At 44.5% G+C, this 18170-nt stretch overlaps 1 protein-coding gene across 1 annotated transcript in view; it reads left to right on the forward strand.

Moving 5' to 3' along the window:
* LOC111970757 (TOX high mobility group box family member 2-like) overlaps positions 1-10218 on the forward strand; it is a 190648-nt gene extending 180430 nt beyond the window's left edge. Inside the window, exons 7-9 of the mRNA XM_070445845.1 lie at positions 3133-3531; positions 6454-6590; positions 9813-10218. Of these exons, the coding sequence (XP_070301946.1) occupies positions 3133-3531; positions 6454-6590; positions 9813-9855 (579 nt within the window). The 3' untranslated portion in view covers positions 9856-10218. The remainder of the gene's footprint in view (positions 1-3132; positions 3532-6453; positions 6591-9812) is intronic.
* The last annotated feature ends 7952 nt before the right edge of the window (positions 10219-18170 follow it).

Here is an 18170-nt window from a genome sequence, read left to right on the forward strand (position 1 = left end):
CTGAAAGCCCTGCACTTCGTACCGAGCCACTCTGGTTACCAGGTTAAATTGCGGGGGATGGGGGGGGGGGGGTGGGATTCACGTCTCTGATATATATGGGTCAGTGGTGATATTAAGGGATAATAAATTAGCATGGAGAGTTCTTCTCTCATCCTGGGGGTAGGGGCTCCGTGCAGCCCTCGCTGGAGAAGTGTTTATGTGTGTATGCTTGAAGAGACGGTGAAATTAGGGCCAAACACACGACACGCACACACACAGACACGCACACACCACGACACACACACAGCACACACACCACACACACCACACACACACACACACCACACACACCACACACACACACACACACACACACCACACACACACACACACACACACACAGACACACACAGACACAGCAACCACAGGCACACACACCTTTATTTGTCGTGTGTTATTTGCAACACGGTCAAGAGGACGGGATGGACGAAAGGTGTGTTTGGGGGGTGGGGACTGGTGGTGTGTGTGTGTGTTGTGTGTCTGTGTGTGGTGTGTGTTGTGTGCGTGTCTGTGTGTGTCTGTGTGTATGTCTGTGTGTTGTGTTTGTGTGTGTTGTGTGTATGTCTGTGTGTTTGTGTTTGTGTCTGTATGTCTGTGTGTGTGTGTGTGTGTGTGTGTGTGTGTCTGTGTGTGTGTCTTTGTGTGTGTCTGTGTGTGTGTCTGTTTTCTGTGTGTGTTGTGTCTGGTGTGTGTGTGTGTGTGTGTGTGTGTGTGTGTTGTGGTGTTGTGTGTGTGTGTGTGTGTGTGTGTTGTGTGTGGTGTGTGTGTGGTGTGTTGTGTGTGTGTTGTGTGTGTGTGCTGTTGCTGTGTGTCTGTGTGTGTGTGTCTGTGTGTGTTGGAGGCATGAGTGAGCATTTGCTTAGTTATGGTGGCTCCTGGTTCTGCCACCTGAGCATTGAACTGCCTCCTGAGGAACTGCCTGAGGAACTGCCCTGATGGAACTGTCTGAGGAACTGGATCTGAGGAACTGCCTGCTGAGGAACTTGCCTGAGGAACTGCTGAGGAAAGACTGAGAGGAACTGCCTGAGGAACTGCCTGAGGAACTGCCTGAGGAACTGCCTGAGGAACTGCCTGAGGAACTGCCTGAGGGACTGCCTGAGGAACTGCCTGAGGGACTGCCTGAGGAACTGCCTGAGGAACTGCCTGAGGAACTGCCTGAGGAACTGCCTGGGGCTAGCTCACATCAGTTGTATTCTGGGTTGTTGGAGATGACATTTGATAGCTGCTCTGGCACTAATGACGCCAAACATTTCCAGGACAGAGTAGAAAACAAGTGGTTGTAGGAGGTCTGAAAAGAAAATCTGAGTTGAGTTGAATCCCGATCTGAATTGGATTTCATGGATTTGATATACAGTACTGTAATGTACTTGAATGTATTTAATAATACATGGAGATGCCTTCACATGTGTAACATTACTTCATCCAATCCTTGTTCAAACCTTTCCTCTTACCCCTAGATATTTAGACATACTGTATTCAACTTGTCATATATACTTAGATACTTAGATATTTAGACTTTAGTCAAGATAATCAATTAATATCTGTGGTTCCCAACTATGAGTCTTAAAGTACAAATTCAGAACCGGATTAGATGCATAATATACAGTAGGATTGCATCATAATAGATTCTACTAACATTTTCCGTGTGCCAGTCTTAGTGCCAAGCACCTATTTCTTCCATTTCCATGTCTTCACTCCATTGTTTTCCCTTCACATAAACCCAAATTGCATTACCATGTTAAACAGCCTCTCACCGGTCCCCATGGCCTCACACTTCCTCCAAGGCTTACAAGCCCAAAACAAATGCCTTGATTAAGGCATGAAAAGTTTATTCATCAACCTCTCTCTTTACCAGTTGCAGGTTTTTCCCCTTTAATAAAGCTCATTCTCACCACTCGTTTGCGTAATTAAATATTGCTTTCTGACACATCTCGTATTCAAGGGCTTGATTGATGCGTGTGCAGATTGGCAGGCCTTTAAAAGAAATTAAAACAGGCAGAAAAAAACTGCAAATCTACCATTCATTCACCACCACTCACAACAAGACACATAGTACATGTAGCCATTCAAAAGGAGTCCTCTTTAAATAGTGTGTTTAAATTGCTGAAGAGAAGTGGGAATCAAGGACAGAGTGACATTTTGGATGAGTCACGTGCCCGGAGTGTTCCGCGTGCACCTGTTACCATTTTGTTTGTGACGCACACTGATAATCTATGTTGGGGGGAAAAGAACACCCACAAATGGAGCTTGATGACTACAGTAAATGTCTCGTTTAAAAGCCCCAAGTTAACGAGGTTCATTCATTCCGAAAGTCAAAGTGGAGTTTAGTGCTTTTCAACCCACCAAGGGACACATAATGGGATAGTTAACCCAAATGATAAATGATTGGTTTCCTTACCTTGTTACTACCTGACCCTTTAAAGGGGAAGTTTCACATTTCTAAATCTCCACAATTAATACTCACCTGTTGTTCATAGAATAGGCTTAGTAGTATAGTATAGTATAAAATAGTACTGCTTTCAGTTGTGGTTGTTCAGTGCTTGGAAGGGAGCCCACACACACTTCACTCCCACCCATCTCTCACCATTCTTTACCATTTCATTTCCCACTTGACCTGCAAATGTATCTCCCTCGCCTTTAGTCTTCTATCCATCTTTTCATTGATTATTTCTCTGGCTCTGTTCAATAGACAGTATGTACGCCATTACCAAATAGACAGCGAAAGCTCACGTCAACAACTGTGACAGCTAATGAGAGGGACTGAACATATTTCATACCGCAGCAACGTATACATATAGGTTTGCCATTTAAAGTCTATGAAAGGATGGAATGTCTAATGAAATTAAGCAGCTCAGGGGATGTGACTTCCATGCTGAAATGAACTAAACATCATGATTTTCACATAGAGGGACCTGAGTGGATGATGTGTTCATATGTTCTACCCATTTATTGTATTAGTTGTGTAATATATTGGCTAATATATTTGCATTGACATACCTGTATCTCACCAATATAAATTAGCTGTGTAATATATTGGGTAATACCTATTTTAACTGCCCTTTTTGTCCCTCTTGTCTTCCCCTCTGTCCTCAGACCTACAATGACCCTGTGGAGACGAAAAGTGTCCAGACGAGCCAGCCTTCCTCCCACATGATGCCCCCCAATCCAGCCCTGTACAGCGTGCCACCCCAGCCCTCCTCCCCCTACAGTCTGGGGCCGGGGGGCTTCCCCCTGTCCGACATGCAGGGCTACGCAGGGGCTACGCGTCACGCACTCTCCCGGACCCTCAGCCAGTCTCAGATGCTGCCCAGCATTAGTGCCTCTCCCCCTTCCTCCTTCCAGATCAGCCCGCCCTTGCACCAACAGCTCTCCATGCACCAGAACTCCCTCCTCAACCAGCCAATCCGCATGCAGCACGGCCAGTCCCAGCCAATCATCTCCCACCAGATGGGACTCCAGGCCTCTCTTCACTCACCTCCTCCTGGCCAGCAGGTTTGTGTGACTCTGGGAGTGCCGATATCACCAGCATATATCATATCACCAAATTATATGAAGGAATAGTGGACATGCTTACTTTTCAGTAGGCTAGTGTGGAGAGTATGGACCATAGAGATCCTATTAAATTACTCATTCCTAATTCCAAACAACTTATAACCGTTTGGTTCTCTGTAACCTTAGCAACTAGTTTGGATCAGCATTCCATTACCAATTCCATTATTAGTCTAAACAGTATGACTGGTCCAGAATCAGAATTAAGTGTAGAACGTTGAGTTAAAAGAGTAGTGAAACAATGACGTGTGCAGGGTTGGATGGGGATACGGTTTAGTTCAGCAAACACAGCGCGTTACCTCCTTTCAGAAAGAATATTGTTAGCTCCATGCTCCTCAGGGGCGATGGTTTTGATATGTATCGACTGCCTGTAAAATGAATGCTAAGCTTGATTTGATAACATTTTCTTGTTAACAACTATAGTTTTGGCAAGTCGGTAAGGACATCTACTTTGTGCATGACACAAGTCATTTTTCCAACAATTGTTTACATACAGATTATTTCACTTATAAATCACTGTATCATAATTCCGGTGGGTCAGAAGTTTACATACACTCAATTAGTATTTGGTAGCATTGCCTATAAATTGTTTAACTTGGGTCAAATGTTTCGGGCAGCCTTCCACAAGCTTCCCACAATAAGTTGGGTGAATTTTGGCCCATTCCTCCTGACAGAGCTGGATGTAACTGAGTCAAGTTTGTAGGCCTCCATGCTCGCACACGCTTTTTAAGTTCTGTCCACAAATGCTCTATAGGATTGAGGTCAGGGCTTTGTGATGGCCACTCCAATAACTTGACTTTGTTGTCCTTAAGCCATTTTTCCACAACTTTGGAAGTATGCAACATCAAAACCTCATCCCAACTGTAAAGTATSGTGGAGRGAGCGTCATGGTTTGGGACTGCTTTGCTGCCGCAGGGCCTGTACAGCTTGCTATCATCGACAGAAAAATGAATTCCTAAGTTTATCAAGACATTTTGCAGGAGAATGTAAGGCTATCTGTCTGCCAATTGAAGCTCAACAGAAGTTGGGTGATGCAACAGGACAACGATCCAAAACACAGAAGTAAATCAACAACAGAATGGCTTCAACAGAAGAAAATACGCCTTCTGGAGTGGCACAGTCAGAGCCCTGACCTCAACCCGATTGAGATTTTGTGGCATGACCTCAAGAGAGCGGTTCACACCAGACATCCCAAGAATATTGCTGAACTGAAACAGTTTTGTGAAGAGGAATGGTCCAAAATTCCTCCTGACCGTTGTGTAGGTCTGATCCGCAACTACAGAAAATGTTTGGTTGAGGTTATTGCTGCCAAAGGAGGGTCAACCAGTTATTAAATCCAAGGGTTCACATACTTTTCCCACCCYGAACTGTGAATATTTACACGGTGTGTTCAATAAAGACAGGAAAACGTATAATTGTGTGTTATTAGTTTAAGCAGACTGTGTTTGTCTATTGTTGTGACCTAGATGAAGATCAGATCAAATTTTATGACCAATTTATGGAGAAATCCAGGTAATTCCAAAGGGTTCACATACTTGTTCTTGCCACTGTAGCTACAATACTTAGGGTTGATGCATGATATCTGCTTTAGATGTAAACAGCTCTATTCACATTCCCGTTCCTCAGCTTTACATCACAAGCATGTATACATTATACTCAGTAACTATCTCTCCCTTCCCCTCGTTACACTCTCTCGCTCTCTCTCTCTCTTTAGTCTCTCTCTCAAATTAAAATGTACATGTTATTGGCTCGCTTGAGGTACTATGCTGCCAAACCAATTAGCATTTAAACTCATCTAAAATAGAAATGTAGCAGAATTTGGCATTCAGACCTTAAGTAAAGAGCAAGCCTCTCCCTCCTGTTTCTTCCTATCTCTTTCCCACTCTTCCTATGTCAATCCCTTCCCCTCCTCCTTCTGTCTCTCTCTACTCTCTCCATAAGCCAGGATAAGTTGTCAGAGAACTAAGAACAACCAGCCTGGTCAGAGCAAAAATTGTTTAGTCTACCTGTGGTAAATTCAATTGATTGGACATGATTTGGAAAGGCACACACCTGTCTACATAATTTAAATAGGCAAGTCAGTTAAGAACAAATTGTTATTTACAATGACGCCCTACCCCGGCCAAACCAGGGTGGGGCAGCAGGTAGCCTAGTGGTTTGAGCGTTGGACTAGTAACCGAAAGGTTGCAACATTGAAASCCTGAGCTGACAAGGTACAAATCTGTCCTTCTGCCCCTGAACAAGGCAGGTAACCCACTGTTCCTAGGCCATCATTGAAAATAAGAATTTGTTCTTCACTGACTTGCCTAATTAAATAAAGGTCAAATAAAAACCTGGACAGCACTAGGCCAATTGTGCACTGCCCTATGGGGCTCCCAATCACATCCGGATGTGATGCAGCCTGGATTCAAAACAGGGACTGCAGTGATGCCTTTTGTACTGAGATGCAGTGCCTTAGACCGCTGCGCCACTCGGTCTGAATAGTTTCCAAATGCACTGTACATACTACAATTCATATTATTTTGTACGACCGCTATTACATTGGTAATCGAACCTAACATAAAGTTACATATAATACGAAACGGAGTGGCACATATTTGAGTAATATATAATAMGTTTTGCTCTGAGGCCAGGTTGGAATAACACATCAACTAAAAGCTGCAAAGCTAACACCATGGCCCCTATGTTTTATTCATTTGTGGCTGGAATCTCTCCCTTTCTTTCCCTTTCTCTCTGACTCTCCCTCTCTCTCTTCCTCTCCATCCCCTCCCCCTGCATCTCTCTCTTGTTCTCCCCTCTCCATATGGCCTGTATACATTGTCAGAAACTTAAACTAATGCCATGGCCTCGCTCTCTCTCCTATAGGGATTTTCCCACCTACAGTCAGAGTACCAGAAAAGTGTGGGTTCCCAGTCTCCAGGGGCCCCTAACCCTGGAGGGAGACAGAACCACGAGTGGGACAGTGAATACTGTGATCGGGAGTGTGGTGGCAACCACTGCAGGTGAGACAGCCCAGACCAGTATCGGCTTTGTATAGGAAACTATTTTTAATTCTATACTGTTTATACCTTAGAATAGGGACAGTTTTCTGGACCCAGAGTAAGGCTAGCTTGGGACTAAGAAAATATTTMAATGGAGATTTTCCATTCAGGATGATTATTTAGTMCAATACTTAATCTGTGTCCGATAAACTGGCACAGAGAGTATTATTCAATGCTATTTTAACAGGTAAAGTGAATGCCTTTGAGTACACAATTGTATTATTTAATGCTGTCTCAAATGTTTATTCGAAAAGACCTTTGATACTACTGCTTTGTGTCCTTGAATTGACTTTGTACCGTTTCAGTCCTCAATTTTGTCTCAGCTACAGTAAGTGTCAATATGACAGCAGTCAAAAATAGTCAATTATTGTCAGCTCATGCTTACATCCAAATCATCTTGGCTCCTGGACTCTGTCCACACATTTCAAGGCTGTGTTGAGACAATGAYTTATCCATGACCAAAGCCCAGCTCAGATAATCCCTACCATTGTGCCTCTGAGTTGTAGTAATGCTGCAGCAAATGTACATTATCATGTTGGGCGTTGGCAGTCACAATGTAAGTAACTTCATTATGTCCCTGTAACTGTCCTGAATGCCTCTGTCGATCTTACAGCTATTGTATACAGTAATCATGTGCCTATGAACCAGAGTCATACTACAGCACTGAGGCGGTGTGCCCTAGTAGAAAGTCCACTGTGTGCAGCTCCCTCTACACTATCAGCTCAAACATAAATGATATGTTCATGTCTGCTTCTGACAAGCTTCCCAGTAAAGCAATTAAATAAATCAAGCATCGCCAAAAAGTGCTCAAAATAGCCCACATTAACATAGGCTACCTATGAAACAAGTTTCATGGAATCAATCTCTGAAAGTCTCTTAGATAATACCTTTGATGATACAGTGGTAGCAATACATGTCTATAATTTCTACAGAAATGTCAGAAATGCCACTGGGGGCGGTGTTGCGGCCTATATATATATATATGCAGTCTTTACATTCCTGTAAAGGTTAGAGAGAATCTCATGTTAAATACTGTTTAAGTAATATGGCTACCTGCCTCACCTAAAGCCCATTCTTGTGGGAAGCTGCTATAGACCACCAAGTGCTAACAGCCAGTATCTGGATAATATGTGTGAAATGCTTGATAAAGTACAGTATGTGATATCAACAGAGAGGTATATTTCCTGGGTGACCATATTGACCTGCTTTATCAAGCTGCCCAACTGAAGAAAAAGCTCAAACTGTAACCGTGCCTGAATCCTGGTTCGGGCTGTACTATGAAACAAAAGATAAATGATATAAAGGAATGATAGTAAAAAGCTTTGGCGCACATTAAAGTAAAATTTGGCAAAAAGCAAACTCAGTCCCATCATTCGTGAATCAGATGGCTCATCATCACAAAACCCACTGATATTGCCAACTACTTTAAAATTATTTTTTAATAGGCAAGATTAGCAAACTTAGGCATGACATACCAGCAACAAATGCCGACCCTACACATCCAAGTATAACTGACCAAATTATGAAAGAAAAGCATTGTAATTTTGATTTAYGAAAAGTGAGTGTGGAAGAGGTACATTTTGTTGTTGTTGTCTATCAACAATGACAAGCCACATGGGTCTGACAACTTGGAGGGAATATTACTGAGGATAATAGCGGATGATATTGCCATTCTTGTTTGCCATATCTTCAATCTAAGCCTACAAGAAAATGTGTGCCMTCAGACCTGGACGGAAGCAAAAGTCATTCCGCCACCCAAGAATAGTAAAGCCCCCTTTACTGGCTCAAATAGCCGACCAATCAGCCTGTTACCAACCGTTAGTAAACTTTTGGAAAAAATGGTGTTTGACCAGACAATGCTATTTCACAGTAAACAAATTGAAAACAGACTTTCAGCACGCTTATAGGGAAGGACATTCAACATGCACGGCACTTACACAAATGACTGATTTGACTGGCATTGTCAATCATAGTCTGCTGCTGGAACGTATGTGTTATGGCTTTACACCGCCTGCTATATTGTGGATAAAGAGTTACCTGTCTAACAGAACACAGAGGGTGTTCTTTAATGGAAGCCTCTCCAACATAATCCAGGTAGAATCAGGAATTCCCCAGGGCAGCTGTCTAGGCCCCTTACTTTTTTCAATCTTTACTAATGACCTGCCACTCTGCCACTGGCTCTGAGTAAAGCCTGTGCCACAAAGAGGGACTTTCAAAAATGACAATTGGCTCAGAACAGGGCAGCACGGCTGTCCCTTAAATATACACGTATCACTAACATTAATAATATGCATGTCAGTCTCTCATGGCTCAAAGTAGAGGAKAGATTAACTTCATCACTACTTGTTTTTGTAAGTATTGACATACTGAATGCACTGAGCTGTCTGTTTAAACTACTAGCACACAGCTCGGACACCCATGCATACCCCACAAGACATGCCACCAGATGTCTCTTCATGTGAAGGGGGCACATTAAAATGGATCGGTACAATAGACTGGCCCGCCCTGTTCTTCATTCACAATTGGTGATTACAGAATTATGCATTTGCTTCCCCTCGCTCATCAACTCATCCTCATTCTCCTCTTTTCTCCCAATCATAATTTACTTCATTTATTTMATCTGTTGTTATATGTGTGAAATTAATTTCAGTAGAGTTTAGGTTCAGTTTCGAGGCAATTATCGGGGTTATTACCAGCTGGGTACTGCACTTTCAACTGTTGGAAGGAGGAGGGGCAATGGAGCGAAACCGTTCAGAAACATGACATGCCCTCCTCAAACTGGTTCCAACTCCAGTTCTGTTTGTGATATTAAGATTCTAACAACAACAGTTTGTTATATAGACTTATTTAGGAAAAGTCAAGGACAGAGGGGGGCATGAYTTAAAAAATGGCGGAGTATAAAAATAAATAAATGTGCGGTCAARATGACTGCTTTAGCGGTTCTAGTGTTAACTGAATAGTTTTCAAAACTTTTGTTAGCCACATCTGTTTGGAATGTACTCCAACAAACACATGGCACACTTTATTCCTTCAATATTAGTTTTATAATTGTCCCTACTGTACTTCAAAGGGGAAGGGGAAGTCTGTGTTTTATTTATTCCTTCTCTTCACACCCTTTCTCTCTCTTCTTGTTTTCTGATTCCTCCTTCTCTTCTCACTGTCTCCCTCTCTTCTTGTTTTCAGTGGCAGCATGATAGCCAGGGACAAGCCACTCTACCTCACTTGAAACTGGAGGTCGACAAGAAAAGACACCAGGGAGTCAGCCCTCAACATCCCCACATACACCACCTCCCCAACCCCCCAACCCACTCCTACCACCACCAACCACCACCTCTTTTTGTCAATGTAATCTTTTCGGTTTTTAGAAAGATTTGTGCAAAGTTCCGATGACTACTAGCGATTTTCTTCTTTTTTCCCTCAGTGTATTTCTTCTCCTGCCTGATTCTAGAGCTCTCATCTTTGTCTCAGAGTAAAGGCAAATTGAAGAACCATGAAAATAGCCCCCCTCAGGGACTAAACTGAGCTTTAATTGGAATAAAATGAGCAAAAAGCATTCTTCTTCTTTTCATTCTTCTTCTTCTTCTCGTTTAATCATTTTTTAAATTTATTTTGTTTTCTTTTCTTGTTGTTGTTTTTATTTCTTTCTGCTTGCTACATTTTCTTTTGCCAATGACAGTTCCTGTACTGTAGGGGAAATACTTTKCTGGTAGGTTTCAGCACACAGGCCTTGATGTTACTGTTGCTTTGCTTTAGGGTCTGTGAATTATAACAATACAAAGTGATGGGCTGGGAAAGGATAATTACATAAATTCAACCTTTTTTTAATGAAAGACCTGTGGAGGTTTACCAAGCTGTCACAGTGTGATTGTAAATATCACTTTTATGGGATCAAATTGGGAATTCAAAGTACAGATGGCTTTTTTCTTCTTCTTTAATATTACCTGTAAGTCATTGGTTTGTATTTCAAAGTGTATCTCGTGTGTGCGGTTGCGTGCCTGCATGTGTGTGGGAGTGTATGCGTGTGCTACTGTGCGTATGTGTGCGCGTGTGCATTTGGGTGTGTCTGTGTGCATGTGAGTGTGTATGCGTGTGTGTGTTTGTGTGTGTGTGTGTTTTGTGAATTTTAACAGGCTGTGCAGGTGGATTTCAAAGGAGTACTTCACACACTCGATCTTGCATTAAATCTGTGCTCACTGGTATGATTTTTCCAATAAAGTTACATCAAAAACACAATACAGAGTCTGTGTCCTGCAGATCATTAAATGGAAAGAGAGAGAGAGAGAGAGAGAGGAGAGCCGTCTGAGAGCGGAGAGAGAGAGAGAGGAGAGAGTAGAAGCGAGAAGAGAGAGAGAGAGGGAGTAGAAGCAAGACAGCGAGAGAGAGAGAGAGGTAGAAAGCGAAAGGGGAGAGAGAGAAGAGAGAGAGAGAGAGAGAGAGAGAGAGAGAGAGAGGGAGAGAGGAGAGAGAGAGAAGAGAGAGGAAATGGGAATGAGGAAAAGCGAGACCAGAACACAGCTGAACACTCATGTTGCCTCAAAAATCCTTTGTTGATTAGATTTTTCATGTAAATTGTCAACATTCACCCACTCAACATGAAGAGGGATCTAAAAAACGAACTATATGTGAATGAATACTTGACAGAAACATCGTAGTGGGGTTCAAGCTTTCCACCATCTTCTTAGGTGTTTCTGTTGTGTCTCTCTCATCTTTCAGTTCTGTGATAAATATGAATGTATTTGATGAGAAAGAGGGTCTTACTTTCACTGTAGCATAATTACATTTTTTTGTTGTAATGGAAATATAATAACATTCAAGTTATATATAAGGCTGACAATTGTAGTTATTTAATTTGTAAAGCCGTTATTTTTAATTTGTAATTGTTGTCAACATCTTTTTTTTTTTAAGTTGCCCATCAGCTATTTGACAGGTTTGCTATTTATGAAAGAACAAGAGTACATTTTTTGCTTCTTACAATGGTTGTGCATTTTTATTAAAATTGTATTGTTTAACTTTTAGGTTTGATGATGATGAGGATTGCTTTGGTTTCATCTTTTTTTTCTGCTGGTTCTTTCTTTCCTTGCCAGTGACATCATTTTGTGTCACAATGCTTCTTTTATTTTAAATCTCCATAATAATAAAAAAAAAGTGAAAAGTGAAATAGGCTGCTATCGACTCTTTTTTCCCGACACAGAACATGTTATTTTCTTCCCTTCAGTCAAGTATCCAAATCTAAAACATCAGCCACTTAACACTTGGAAAATATCCTAAAACAAAATATCACTCACTTCCTTTTATTCCTACACAGAACATGTTTCCTATACTTAAATGTAGTCTCATGGCTGGACTCAAATCAAATACTATGGCTTTACTAATTAGCTGTTATCACAAAAGATAACACCATCCCAATCTGAACTCTTGTCCTCAATGTATCTCCACAACTATGAACAGATGCAGGAGTGAATTTTCTTTGCTGCTATGTGAAAGTGGTGGGGTGGGCGGCAGAGATAAAGACAACAGAGAAATACATGGCTTAAAGTACACAAACTCGGGCATCCATCCTAAMTACACATTTTACCCACAATTGCACACAAGTCTTCCAGATAGACCCATACGGAAAAAAAACTATACATTTCGATATACATGTACATACACTTGCATCTTTGCTCAAATGCATGTAATGCCTGACAATTCCAGAAATGCATGGCTATGACATCTAGTCTACAGGGTGGACAAAGTGGTTCCTAATTCCACATAGTTTGGCACTTCAGAAGATTCTTAGATCTTCTAGGCTGAGAGAGGCTGGACTGAGGGCTTGTAGGCCTGTTGTAAGGCAGGTCCTCACCAGACATCACCGGCAACAACGTCGCCTATGGGCACAAACCCATCGTCGCTGGACCAGACAGGACTGGCAAAAAGTGCCCTTTCCTGACGAGTTGCAGTTTTGTCTCACCAGGGGTGATGGTCGGATTCGCGTTTATCGTCGAAGGAATGAGCGTTACACCGAGGCCTGTACTCTGGAGAGGGATCGATTTGGAGGTGCAGGGTCCGTCATGGTCTGGGGCGGTGTGTCACAGCATCATCGGACTGAGCTGGTTGTCATTGCAGGCAATCTCAACACTGTGTATTACAGGGAAGACATCCTCCTCCCTCATGTGGTACCCTTCCTGCAGGCTCATCCTGACATGACGCTCCAGCATGACAATGCCACCAGCCATACAGCTCGTTCTGTGCATGATTTCCTGCAAGACAGGAATGTCAGTGATCTGCCATGGCCAGCGAAGAGCCCGGATCTCAATCCCATTGAGCACGTCTGGGACCTGTTGGATCGGAGGGTGAGGACTAGGGCCATTCCCTCCAGAAATGTCTGGGAACTTGCAGGTGCTTTGGTGGAAGAGTGGAGTAACATCTCACAGCAAGAACTGGCAAATCTGGTGCAGTCCATGAGGAGATGCACTGCAGTACTTAATGCAGCTGGTGGCCACACCAGATACTGACTGTTAACTTTTGATTTTTACCCCCCCTTTGTTCAGGGACGCATTATTCCATTTCTGTTAGTCACATGTCTGTGGAACTTGTTCAGTTTATGTCTCAGTTGTTGAATCTTGTTATGTTCATACAAATATTTACACATGTTAAGTTTGCTGAAAATAAACGCAGTTGACAGTGAGAGGATGTTTCTTTTTTTGCTGAGTTTATTTTAAAGAGCAACATCATAAAAAAACATGTTTTCCCATCTCAAAATATTTTATTAATTACTAAAGTTAGTGCCTCCAGCTTAATTAATAATGAAAAAATGTAGTGCATTTTTAAATGTTACCTTTATTTAACTAGGCAGGTCAATGAAGAACAAATTCTTATTTACAATGACAGATTACACAGGCACGACGCTGGGCCAATTGTGTGCCGCCTATGGGACTCCCAATCACGATACATCCTGGATTCAAACCAGGGTGTCTGTAGTGATACCTCTAGCGCTGAGATGCAGTGCCTTAGACCACTGTGGCACTCAGGATGGATGTAGATGGAGTCATCACATGAGCGATAGTGTATCATGTTGGTTAGTCATTTTTGTAGAGATTGAAATGTATTTAAATGCATATTAGTGCTTTTAGTATGTGTCAAGTACAATAAAATAGATTTTGACAAAATATATTGTAGCTGGAGTGGTTTGTTGGAGGCGTGGCCTTGGGTTAGCTCTCTTTGGGCCACCCATTGGAGAAAGTGTAATGCCAGATGTGAAGGAATCAACAATCATGCAATAATCATGCCCAAAACGGCATCTGTGAAATACTGTAGATGCTGAGTACTTTCTCCTTTGAGTCAAGTGTGGGAGAGATAATTACATGTTACGCTCCTGAAAACCCTGAGCAGGTGACGGATAGTGAAATGTAATCTGAAGAAGAAGAACCTGCGCCATTAAGTGAGGGAAGGCTTCCGAGCCTCACCAATGATCAGGAAAATGCCAGAAGTGACTCTGGTCCACTGGGAGTATGACTCGTGGAGAAAGAGGGTCCATGCCATTTGACCGATCCGTTTGTGGTATCAGGCTGGGTGAAGTTTATTATTATTTTTGTGATATACTGTACATTTGACCTACATTTGTATATACACTCTAACTACATTCCGTAATATATGTACTGTATAATGTACTGTATTTAAAATGTGAAATATATATTTTTTAAACACATTACTTGGCCAGTTTTAAATATTTAAAAATATCCTAAAAAATGTATCCCAAAATATTTTTTTATGGTTTTTTTTCATATGGAGAGAGAAGAGGGAAATGTCACTACCACTCCATTTGATGTTGTATTAATTTGTGGCTGGAATCTCTCTCTCTCCCTGCCTCTCTCTCTCTCTCTCCCTGCCTCTCTCTCCCTGCCTCTCTCTCTCCCTGCCTCATGGGAGAAGAGAGAAGGCCCAGCGCGCACGCAGAGAGGCAGTGCAGGAGAGAGAGAGGGCGAAGAGAGCGGCACAGGCGAGAGAGAGCGGGAGCACGAGAGGGCCAGTTTGGAGAGAGAGAAGTTCGCCAAGGGCCGAGGATGGCCGCAGGAGGTGGGAAGAGAGGAAGACAGGGAGGAGAGAGAGGGGAGAGAGAGGCAGTGAAGAGAGAGGCAGAGAAGTAGAGGGCAGGTGAGAGAGGTAGAGAGGGGAGAGAGAGACAGGGAGAGAGAGGAGGACAGGCGGAGAGAAAGAGAGAGGGGGAAGAGGGAGAGAGGAGGGAGAGAGAGGGCAGGGAGAGAGAGCGGGAGTAGGAAGAGAGGAGGATGTAGCTAGCAGACTTACAGCCGCGACGCTCACACCGACGACAAGAGAGAGGTCACGCGATCGTAGAGAGATAGCGGCCACCGGCAGCCAGCAGAGGGCGAGTTGGGAGGAGAGAGGCACGGCCCTGGTCCCGTACGACAATTCCCGGCCCGATGAATGGGCGAGCCAACGACGGAGGGGGCCAGAAAGAGAGCGAAGAGGAGAGAGATACTGAGTCAGCGCTCCGAACAACCGGATACTAGAAGAGGACGCAGGCAGAGGACAGCGGAGAGAGAGCGGCGAGCGGCGGAAGCAGAGAGGCAGGGAGACGATGAGGTGCAAGTGCGAGCTGACGTATAGAAGGGCATTCTCTACTCGCTGGGCACGCAAGAGAGGAGTGAGAGAGGCAAGTGGTAGCATAGTAAGTGCAGAGCGCAGGAGAGAAGAGAGCGAGGGTAAGGTCCAGTAGAGATGTGGGATCTCTCTTAGCGTCGCGAGAGCTAGAGATTTGCAGGAAGAGAGGAGAGGGAGAAGTAGAGGCAGGGAGAGAGAGAGGCGCGGGTTTCTAAGAGTTTTCGTACGAATTCCTGCTAAAGAGGGGAGGACGGAGAGAGGAAGGGAAAGGGGAGAGAGAGGGCAGGAGAGACGAAGACGAGGCATCGAAGGAGAGAGGAGGCAGGGAGATGAAGAGGGCAACTGGAGAGAGAGAGAGGATCCGACAGGGAACAAAGCAAAGCAGCAGAGGACAGGGTGAAGGAGAGACGACTCGACCAGGGATGTAGAAGCAGAGCAATTCAGCTACACAGTGAGGAAGTATAAGAAGGATGAGGAATCGCTAGACGATTGATGAATAGTAAAAAGAGCCAGGGAGCAGAGAGGGTAAAGTCTTCCCTAATGTAGCACTACTCAATTACAGGACGACATGCTCCCGACACGCAATCTTCCCACATCTCAAATGTTCCCAAAGAATTCCTTCTGGCCTGACACCCCGAAGAGAAAAAGCAAGTTAGCTCCTTGGCTGGGAGGCATGTATGGTAATTGCGAGGCAGATTTAGAGAGAGGCACGCGTATCCAGGGAACGACTAGTTTTGGGGTTCCCTTGGTGTGTGTGCTGATGTGTCGTTGACAAATAAAGCCTGGGGGATTTCAATACCTAGCACTCAAGATATGCAGTGTGTGTGTGTGTGTGTGTTGTTGTGTGTGCTGATGTGTGGAGAGATGCAGGAGTGTAGTGTAGTAGGTGGTGGTGTGTGTGCTAGGGCTGTGTGTAGAATGTGTGTGTGTAGTGGATGATGTGGGGTGTGGTGTGTCGTGTGTGTGTGTGTGTGTAGATGTGTGGTGTGTGGGTGTGTGTGTCGTCGTGGTGTTGTGTGTGGTGGTGCATCGGTGTGTGGGAGGGATACGAGTGTTGGTAGTGGAATGTAGGGTAGGTGTAGAGAGAGGTGTAGGGAGGTAGTGTGTGATGTGTCAGATAGGCAGCGTGGCGTCCACTGTGAATGAGAGATGCCGTACATGGGACGAAGAAGAAGGCCAGGGACGAGCAGATAGGGAGAGATAGAAAGGCGGAGGACGAGAGGCAGGGAGAAGAAGAAGGCAGGGAGAGGCCGTAACTAAAGAGAACTAAAACGAAATTACAATAGGGAGCGACAGAGGCGTCGGTTGAGGTGTGTGCAGCCACATTATAAGATAGGCTTAAGCGAGATCTTAAATTTGAATTAAAAATATCAGGCCAAGGGAGCACAGTACGTTTGTTGCTAAGTAAGAGGCATAGGGTAGTATGAGTAGAGATTATGTAGGCAATCCTGAGGACGCGGGAGATACAAACTTGTAGTGTTTTTGAAGATTTTAAAAAAAGGAGTTCGTAGGTTATACAGAGAAGTAGTTTCCACTTAAATATTTAAATTTCAGACTTTGGATTTGCCTGTACGAAATGTATCAACACCCCCTACTAAAAATGTCGCATTTAATTATAGACACTCATAATATTCAAAAGGATATGTTTGCTGCAAGGAATTTATACCTGCTCGTAGCAAACTGGCTAAAATTAAGATGCGATACACCATACCTGCAGGATAGCATGCAGAGTGTGGTTTCGTGCCAAGCTCGAAACAGAGGAGTAAGCAATCTATTAGCCTCATTGGGATTGGTAATTAGGCAGGCGAGACCGATGGTCATGCAGCATCTGCATGCAGGACGAGAATGATGAAGAGAGGGAGAGTGGGCCAACAGAAACCAGGGAGAACAGACAATCAGCCGGAAGACGTGACCGCAGAGAAGGACAGGGAGAGAAAGCGAATTTCAATCAGACGACCGTAGACGCGGACAGAGAGATGGGAGAGTGAGGAGGGCAGGTCGAGCAGAGAGAGGGATGAGACCAGAAGAGCGAGGAAGGGAAACCTAACTGGGGTACCGCGACCGGGTGCGGGAGAGAGAGAGGAGGGGATGGAGCGACCAGAGGGGCAGAGAGAGAGATGCTAGGGGAGGGATGCGGAGGGGAGAGGAGAGAGGGGGAATGGGAGAAAGGCCGTGGGGGGCGGCAGGAGAGAGAGGGCACGGGAGAGGGGAGGCAGCGGGGAGGAGGAGAAAAGGAGGGGGGAGAGTGGAGAGAGGAGGGCGAGGGGCGGAGAGAGGAAAGAAGAAAAAAACCAGGGGGCTAGGGGCGAGAGAGAGAGGGAGAAGGGGGGAGAGGTGACCAAATAATCGATGACATTTGCGGACACTGGAGTAACGGAAAGATGAGGCGCCAGGCGGGGAGAGAGGGACTCCGTGAGAAGAGGCAAGAGTAAGAGAGCGGGTCAGGCCGCTGGGTGAGAAGAGAGGCGAAGAGAGAAGGGTCAGAGGATTCGGACGTCCACACCGGGAGTTAGGCCAGAGGACGAGAGAGGGAGAGAACCAAGAGAGAGGGACGAGAGACACGGCAGGGAAGAGAGAGAAACAACAGGCCGCAGCGGAGCGAGAGAGGCAGAAGAGACTCATTCACGGGTGGAGAGAGAGGTCCACGCGTAGTAATGAGGTAAGGGCAGGCAACCTGGCTGAGGCAGTGCATAGCGACAAACTTCTCTTACCTAGGGGATCGCGAGATGAGAGTCAGATGGGAGAGAGAGAGGGAGAGAAGAAGAGACGCGCAGGAGAGAGAGGCACAGGGCTGGAAAACATGACAGGGATCAGACATGCTGTTTGAGAGACACGAGGAGCATGAGTAGAAAGCAGATATAGGGAGACTCACTGTGAGCGGCCTAGAGTAAGACGAGACGGCCACTCGGACGAGAGAGTACCGAGTAAGCAGGAGAGCTC

This window comes from Salvelinus sp. IW2-2015, linkage group LG11 (assembly GCF_002910315.2).
Source record: "Salvelinus sp. IW2-2015 linkage group LG11, ASM291031v2, whole genome shotgun sequence".
Classification (NCBI taxonomy): domain Eukaryota; kingdom Metazoa; phylum Chordata; class Actinopteri; order Salmoniformes; family Salmonidae; genus Salvelinus; species Salvelinus sp. IW2-2015.